This window comes from Austrofundulus limnaeus, unplaced genomic scaffold (genome assembly GCF_001266775.1).
Source record: "Austrofundulus limnaeus strain Quisiro unplaced genomic scaffold, Austrofundulus_limnaeus-1.0 Scaffold1992, whole genome shotgun sequence".
Lineage (NCBI taxonomy): Eukaryota > Metazoa > Chordata > Actinopteri > Cyprinodontiformes > Rivulidae > Austrofundulus > Austrofundulus limnaeus.
In genome coordinates, this window is record NW_013954394.1 from 5,600 (window position 1) to 14,816 (window position 9,217).

The 9,217-nt window shown below is 44.0% G+C and overlaps 1 protein-coding gene across 1 annotated transcript in view; it reads left to right on the top strand.

Moving 5' to 3' along the window:
- Positions 1-9,217, top strand: part of LOC106536826 (zinc finger matrin-type protein 4) — a gene marked incomplete at its 3' end in the record, with an annotated part of 22,554 nt that overhangs the window by 1,599 nt on the left and 11,738 nt on the right. The window contains 1 exon segment of the mRNA XM_014034153.1: positions 1,915-2,016. Within this exon segment, the coding sequence (XP_013889607.1) occupies positions 1,915-2,016 (102 nt within the window).

The window sequence follows — 9,217 nt, forward strand, 5'->3', positions numbered from 1 at the left end:
GCCAACGGTTTTACAATAGACCCCATATTTGAGGAGGGGGCTCCTTTCAAAGTGGGGGTGTCTGGACATGTAAAAATGGATATACTGTAGCTCAAAAACGATTAAACATAGGAGCTTCAGATTTTAGTTGGTTGTTTATCTCTAATGAAGGGCAATCTATCAGGTAAACCGAGCGCTCCTCCTCCTCTGTCCGGGGCTGGTGTGGGGTGAGGCGGACAGCTCAGCTGAGGCTGCTGGAGCTGGGGCTCAAGGTCCTGATCCAGGGAGCCAACACGAGTCAGTCCCAGACTGAGCTGACTTGATCAAGTCTCTCTCTTTCTCTGGTGAGGAGGTGGGGTGAAAAATCCTCCACCTCAGACCGTTTAGAGATGTAACTATCTGTGTCGCTGTGGTCACTGTCCATATACGTAACATCAATTATGCTAATGCTAGCTGTCACATTCTCTCGTCCTGGCCACACCTCCACTCTCTAACCCCCTCCCCTACCTACTTTGATGCATTTTTCAAATTTAGCCTTGGGGCGGAGTTATCTTTTCACAGGGGGGTAAGATACACTTTAACCTCAAAATAAAACAGTATGTGTGTTGCATTAAAATCAGTGATAAACAGAGTACAATTCCTTCAATTATAAAAACACRATTTTAAAAATAGAATTTGTAACTAAAGCAGATACATATCTGATGTTTGTCAAAATGAACCTCAGTCTAAACCAGTGGTTTATAATCCTGGTCCTGGAGGACCATTATCCTGCATATTTTAGTTGTTTCAATGYGCTTCAGCAGGTTTTTATGCTCTGCAGATGCCTGTCAATCAAATCAGGTGTACCAAAGCAGGAAAACATCCTAAACATCCAGGATAGTGCTCCTCGAGGACCAGGATTGAGAACCACTTGTTTAAACAGTCATACTGCATTTCTCAAACGTTTATGTATGTGAGCTGGGGGTATAGAGATTGATACCATTAGTCATGCAGACTCCACCACACATACGRCYACACATCTTCAGCTACAGAATAGTCATCCACTTCCTGGATAATTGAGAATTCACAGAAACTTCTGATGGTCAGACCATGTCCATACTAAAGTGGATGGATATTTTTGTTATCTTTACTTGGAGCACATCACGTCACTCTTGTTCCATAAAATACATGCTTCTCCAGAGCAGCCAACCAGAGGCAGGTTAAAATGTAAACAGTGAACTAAACATGCATGTCAGATAAGTATTTAACTGATTCTGATTGAACAACAGCTTCAGACATGCTAAGTAGCATCCACCATAGYGACCTTTTTCCTCCTGTAAACACCGAGTGGGATGTGACGTCTCATCACTCTTTTTCCAAAAATACACACTTTACCAGAGCAGTCAAGTAAACAAACATGTCAGATAATTGTTTTACTGGTTCTGATTGAACAACTTCAGAATGGACAAGCTAATAAGTAACATCCACTGTTGTTTACTCCTGTAAACAGAGAGCTGAATTTGGGCATTTTGAACAAGTTCAAGTACTTGTAAAATGCTGGTAACTGGTCCAATACTGGTATCAGTGCATCCCTAATAAATGTTTATATGAAGAGGTGGGAAGTGACTGGTGTTCTCATTTCAGCTTTAAAATGAAATCAATTTAAGTAGACTTTACAATTCTAAATTATTTTTATATAATCTCTAATAAGACAGCTGCTTTAATAAAACTGGAATGTCTTTTGTTTTAGTGTGCCACATCATGATGGTTAGTAATGGCCACCTCTTTTTGAAAACTTCCTGCAGGTCCCTCCAGGTCTAATTTATTCCTCCAGACATTAACAAACTTCTCTGTGGTCCACCTTGATGTGGTTCATTGAAACATTCAGTTATTTTCATTCTGAGTGTTTGAAGATGTGCAGTTTGAGTAAGACCTCCTGCTTGTCTCTTCCTCCAGATGAAGTCAACAGAGGTGGACCAGGGGCTTTTCACAGACAGCTACTGCAAAGTGTGCAGCGCTCAGCTCATCTCCGAGTCCCAGAGGGTCGCCCATTATGAGGTGAAGACGCCGTCAAACATGACATCACACACTGTTACACTTTGCTGCTCCTCTGAAGCTAATTCAATCTCAGGATCAGGCTGTTTCGGTTCTGCCTCTGGAGACATGAGGCCATATTGTGCAGCTGAACCCTGCAGCTGTCAGGAAACACACAGCACACCTTCATTTCAGCTCTTCTCCCATGTCCTGGAGAGGAAGAAGGATTTAAAAAGAGCTTTTTTCTGGTGTTTATGCAGAATTTCTAAAAACATCAAATGTTTAACCTAAGAATTTGTACAATTTCAAAAAATATATATTTTTGTACAGATTACAATGAAAATCTTACAGTTTGAACAAATAAGATTACACATAAAACATCCACAGTCTACAGGTTCAAAAAACTTCACCTACATATTTGCTAGGGGTGCAACAGTCCACTTATCTGTATCAAACAGTTCAATGCAGTGCTTTAGGTTTAATACACACTATGTATGGAACAATACATATTTTTAAATTTTATTTTATCAGCTTGTCTTCTGAAGATGCTCTGTGTTGAAGGATCAGTGGATCTGTGTTTGACTGCTCCACCTAGGCTGTTGTTTCAGCAACATTTAATTTTAAAACTGTACTTTTGAGGTTAAACAAATGTTCATAATTAGTTTCAATAAATTACAAGCTAAGAAGAATATGGGCATTTCCTTTTTTATATTGAAAAACTATCAAACCATGAGACTAAAGTATTGAACCGAATCATGATTTTTCTGTATCGCTGCAGCCCTAATATTTGCCACAGTTAACAGTATGAATTTGCACAGAGGTCCACATGTTGAACACTGACACAATATACATATCAGGTTTTAGCAGGCAAATAACCCAGGGCGCTGGCAGGTTAAAAAAATCACAAACAAGGCCTTTAATTTAAAGCAAAAGGCTGGCAGTGCAGCACAAAAACTCACCTGGATAAGTCGTTGCAAGAAACACAGAAGCAGGACACTGTCAGGGTTGACAGACCAATGATCTGACAAAGACGGATGACAAGACTCAGAATATAAATAAAACAAATTAAGAGACAATGGGAAACACCTGGGGAGACACAAGAGGAAACAAGTGAGCGTGGGCGGGGCTGGAGGCAAGACAGCAGGGAAGAGAAACACAGGGGAACAGTGAAAACACTAGAAAATGAAGAGAAAACACAGATCATGTCACAAAGTTTCTTTTCTGACCTGTTTACTGAAATATATTGAAGTTCTAGTTAATTAATGTACATGAGCATGAAGTCCAGACTTTAACATTTTATTTGAGTGTATCAACATAAAACATCGATGAAGACTTTAGGAGTTCAGCTCTTTAAAAAGCTTTCAGGCAGCTCTACATGTCTACCACAGGAGACTGAAGGATTTCTCCAACACGAATGAGTCAAAGCAACACTCTGGAGATGTTTCTGATGAGTGAATGGCACTGGCCATGTTTCCATCAAAGTTTTTAATGCACATTTTGAAGTATTGTGGCAGCCTCTCCCTGGGCTGCCATCTTATTGAGTGCCCCAATGATCCGAGGAGCTATGTTGTCGGGGGCTTCATGCCCCTGGTAGGGTCACCCAAGGCAAACAGGTCCTAGGTGAGGGATCAGACAAAGTGCTGCCCAAAGACTCATATGATGAATAAGATAAATGGAGTCAGTGTTCCCTCGCCCGGACGCGGGTCACCCAGGCCCCACTCTGGAGCCAGGCCTGGAGGTGGGGCACGTTAGCGAGAGCCTGGTGGCCGGGCTTTTGCCCATGGAGCCCAGTTGGGCAGAGCCCGAAGAGGAGACGTGGGTCCCCCTTCCCATAAGCTCACCACCTGTGGGAGGGGCCGTAGGGGTCAGGTGCAATGCTTGCTGGGCAGTTGTCGAAGGCATAGACCTTGACGGTCTAATCCTTGGCTAAATAAGCTGGCTCTAGGGATGTGGAATGTCACCTCTCTGGTGGGGAAGGAGCCTGAGCTGGTGTGTGAGGTTGAGAGGTTCCGACTAGATATAGTTGGACTCACATCGACGCACTGCTCTGGAACCAGTCTCCTCGAGAGGGGTTGGACACTCTTCCACTCTGGAGTTGCCCATGCTGAGAGGCGCCAAGCAGGAGTGAGCATACTTACTGCCTCCCATCTCGGTGCGTGTACATTGGGGTTCACCTCGGTGAATGAGAAGGTTGCCTACGAGTGGGGGTGACGGGTCCTGACTGTTGTTTGTGCCTATGTGCCTAACAACAGTTCAGATTACCCACCCTTTTTGGAGTCCTTGGAGGGGATGCTGGAGAGCACTCCTAATGGGGACTCCCTCGTTCTGCTGGGGGACTTCAGTGCTCACGTGGGTAATGACAGTGAGACTTGGGGAGGTGTGGTTGGGAGAAACGCCACCCCCCCGATCTGACCCAGAGCTGTGTTTTGTTATTGGATTTCTGTGATCGTCATGGATTGTCCATAACAAACACAATGTTCAAGCATAAGTGTGTTCATATGTGCTCTTGGCAACAGGACACCCTAGGCTGCAGTTCGATGATCAAATTTGTTGTAGTTTCATCTGATCTACGGCCACATGTTTTGGACACTTGCGTGAAGAGAGGGGTGGAGCTGTCAACTGACCACTACCTGGTGGTGAGTTGGCTCCGTTGGTGGGGGAGGATGCCGGTCAGACCTGGCAGACCCAAATGTATAGTGAGGGTCTGCTGGGAACRTCTGTTAGAGTCTCCCGTCAGACGGAGTTTCAACTCACACCTCCGGGAGAACTTTGAACACGTTCCAGGAGAGGTGGGGACATTGAGTCCGAGTGGGCCATGTTTCATGCCTCCATTGTCGAGGTGGCTTACCTGAGCTGTGGCCGTAAGGTTGTCTGTGCCTGTCATGGCGGCAACCCTCAAACCCGCTGGTGGATATCGGCTGTGAGGGATGCTGTCAGGCTGAAGAAGGAGTTCTATCTGGTCTTTTTGGCCTGTGGGACTCTGGAAGCAACCAATAGGTATCTGGTCACTGAGGTGGTTAAAAAGCTCCTCGGTGGCAGGGCATCGGGGGTGGATGAGATTTGTCCGGAGTTCCTTAAGGCTCTGGATGTTGTGGGGTTGCGTTGGTTGACATAACTCTACAACATCGCTTGAACATCGGGGGTAGTTCCTATGGATTGGCAGACTGAGTTGGTGGTCTCCCTATTTATAAAGGGGAACCGCAGAGTGTGTTCCAAATATAGGGGGATCACACTCTGAGCCTCCATGGTAAGGTCTATTCAGGGGTCCTGGGGCCTCATGCATAAAGGATTGCGCAGCTTTCACACTAAAAGTGGACGTACAGAAAAATTTAGAAAAGTGCACTGCACCAAAATATTCAGATGTATAAAACTGTGCGTACGCATGTTCCTGCGCAGCTTTCCTTTATACATCCCAACGAATGTGGAACTGGGCGCACGTGAGAAACCTCCCCTGACATGCCTCCATATAAATATGTAAAATAGATGTAAATGTGTCCAGCGCGTGAGATTCTCCTCAGATACCTCTTTGTGAGATCAGAAATGATTTTTAGATGCAGGGAAAATATACATTAAATGGAGAATGTGTGAGAAAACAGTCTAAATAAGTAGTGGGGTATCATTATTTTATGTGGCACATTCGCATGGGATAACCAAAGCCTGAGATTTTCTTGAAATTTACAGACATCTCCAGAATGTGATGTTGAAGCCTGTTTAGTTGTTGTCTATTTAGTTGAACACCGTGTTGAACGGACGTTTTAAAAAATAAAAAATAAAATAAAAATAATAAACATCACATTATCCATTTTTTCTGATCTCCTTTGCTCCTTGGCGTTACAGCAGGCGCTGTCATCTCCACGGACAGACCCCCACCCCCACGCGCAGGTACGAGTGGTAGCCTACGGATTTTTAGCAAAAAATATAGATTTTTGAGGCTCATTAGACAGGTAAACGTCCAAAGGCGTTGCCATATGAACACCTTCCAAGCTGGCGAGGGTGCACGCATGCCTGGCACGAGAATCTACCCAAAGCACAAGCCTGCTGCGCTATGGCCACAAATCAACTCAGCATCAGCCAGAAGGCTACAAACAGAAAAAAAATAATTATTCTTACCATACAGTGAGCCACCATTTGCATCCGATTTTGCTCCCTCTCTTCAGCCTTTTTATTTATCATTATTATTTTTTATGCGGCACGTAATGTGTCGGGTTTTTTCGGCCCGGGACCCAAAAGGTTTTCAACTATGTGACAAAAATATAAAAACAGTTTACAATTTATGACTGGACTGAGGTTATTTTGATCATTTTTAGGCTGATCTATTTTCTTGTCTGAGGTTAAATGATTTTCAGTCCTGGGGTTCAGTTTCATGATCGTTTGAGTTTAAATAATAATAACTCAAACTAAAACAAAAATCTAACAGCGTGTTCAGACGCTCCTTACATACAGAAAACACAACAAAGTCATATTTCTGTGGATTCAGGTCAGATTCATGACTTTGTGGGTTAAAACTGTGGACTGAAAAACTTTGTGTGGCTGCTGCACATTCTCACAGCAACATTGGTTTTGATACATCACAACGTGGGCGTAGAATCTGGCACACGTAACTTTTTGTGTGCACTGTTTATACATAAGGCCCCTGGAGAGGAGGGATCGTCGGATAGTGGAATCTCGGATTCAGGAAGAGCGGCGTGGTTTTCGTCCTGGTCTTGGAACAGCAGACCAGCTCTACACCCCCAGCAGGGTCCTGAAGGGTGCGTGGGAGTTCGCCCAGCCAGTCTACATATGCTTTGTGGATTTGGAGAAGGTTTCTGACCGTGTCCCTTGGGGACTCTTGTGGGGCATACTCTGGGAGAATGGAGTACCAGGCCCATTGAAATGGGCTGTTAGGTCCCTGTACGACYRGTGCCAGAGCTTGGTCCGCATTGCCGGTAGTAAGTCGGACTCGTTTCTGGTGAGAGTTGGACTCTGCCAAGGTTGCCCTTTGTCACGGATTCTGTTCATAACTTTTATGGACAGAATTTCTAGGAGCAGCCAAGTTGTTGAGGGAATCCTTTTTGGTGACCTTAGGATCACATTTCTGCTTTTTGTGAATGATGTGGTCCTATTGGCTTCATCAGATCTTGATCTCCAGCTCTCACTGGAGCGGTTCGCAGCCGAGTGTGAAGCGGCCGGGATGAGGATCAGTGCCTCCAAATCTGAGACCATGGTCTTGAGCCAGAAACCGGTAGGGTGCCTTCTCCGGGTCGGGGAGCAAGTCCTGCCCCAAGTGGAGGAGTTTAGGTGTCTCGGGGTCTTGTTCACGAATGAGGGAAGAATGGAGCKCGAGATGGACAGACGGGCGGAAACAGCACGATTAGAAAACACTTCCTCMATTTCACAAAAGAAGCTTTTACGCTTGCTTGAGCTGGGTTTTGGCTTTTTTGAAAAAGTTAATGCGCAAAAGGAGAAGTGGAAACACATTTGCCAAATTAGTTCTGACGTAAGGAACATTTACCTCACATAACTGATCAGCTGTTCCCGCTGGCTGTCCAGTACTGTTACCAGAGGGACTGCAGTCACAACTGCAGCTGGACCATCCTCCTGCTGTCAGCGTCTTCTTATTCCCGTAATGTGAACAGAATCACATTTCTTTCTCTACATCTCCAGACAGCGTGTAACATTGCCAGAACTAGTAGAATAACAGAATAATTACAACTTTCCTGATAGTAGCAACACGTTCCTTATAACTTCTCTCCATTGTCCTGAGATGCGTGACCTGCGGGTTTGCAACTTTACTTCCTGTTTACTACACATATGCGTAACATCACCATCTGATGTAATTACACTTTGCATAGCCTGGTTGATTCACTTCAAGGCAGTTGATGGAAACACGTCTGATATGCATTTCGTCTTGTTTTCCTTTTTGCAAAATAAAAAATCACTCAAAATAAGAATTTAAATTAGATGAAAACACGGCTATTGTAACATGATATAAAGCTCAAAGTTGATATATGCATAATGAGCCCCCACACACACCACCACCCCACCCCTGGCGCTTTAAGAGGAGTGCAGCTCAGGTTGGTGTGGCAGATGAAATGCATCAACTTTTAAAGTATGTCAAAAGTTTGCGGAACTTTGTCCCTGAGGCAACTTTTCTTTGTAAAGTCAAAGTGAGTTCCCTGCAGGTGCTGACGTGCTGCTGTGGAGAGCTATTTAAAGCAGGCTTTAGCCTGTTTAATGTGTGAGGGGAAACAGGAGAACACCTTTGTTCTTCAGGAAGAAGCTGCGCTGATGCAAATCAAATATTAATTTTGTTATTGTGTGGTGAATGCTGAACTGGAGATGGGTGGTAGTTAGACTCTCAGTCAGCACAGTTAAGGTTTAATACATCGTGACATGTTCAGGTCAACATGACAACAACAAAACAAGATAACGTATGGAGAGTTTAAACTGCAGAAGATGAGCTTTTATTGTTTCATTTGCCCAACTGTGTTTGGATTATTCCTGTTTGTTTCTGCTGTGTTCAGTCCATGAGCTATTTGTCCACAGAGGACACTGAGTGAGGCTCCACCTCCTTCAGTCTGAAACAGAGCTGTCTGAAAAGCTTCTACTGCCTCTGTGTTCTTGTCCAACCAGCATTGGGCTGTGTTTTCTGGAGTCTTGTCCCTTCAGGTCCACCTTCAGCTCCGACAATCTGACTTTAAGGTCAAACTGTTTCATACCAACTTTCAGGCCCTTCATTTCATCTTCTATAGATTCTGAGAGAACKAACTCTACCTATGTGCTGTCATCGTACATGTCACACTGTGTCATCGTACATGTTACACTGTGTCATCATACATGTCACACAGTTTCATCATATATGTCACAGTTTCATCATACATGTCACACAGTGTCATCATACATGTCACACAGTTTCATCGTACATGTCAAAGTGTGTCATCATACATGTCACACAGTTTCATCATACATGTCACATAGTGTCATCATACATGTCACACAGTTTCATTGTACATGTCACACAGTTTCATCATACATGTCACACAGTTTCATCATACATGTCACACAGTTTCATCATACATGTCACATAGTGTCATCATACATGTCACACAGTTTCATTGTACATGTCACACAGTTTCATCATACATGTCACACAGTTTCATCATACATGTCACACAGTTTCATCATACATGTCACATAGTGTCATCATACATGTCACACAGTTTCATTGTACATGTCACACAGTTTC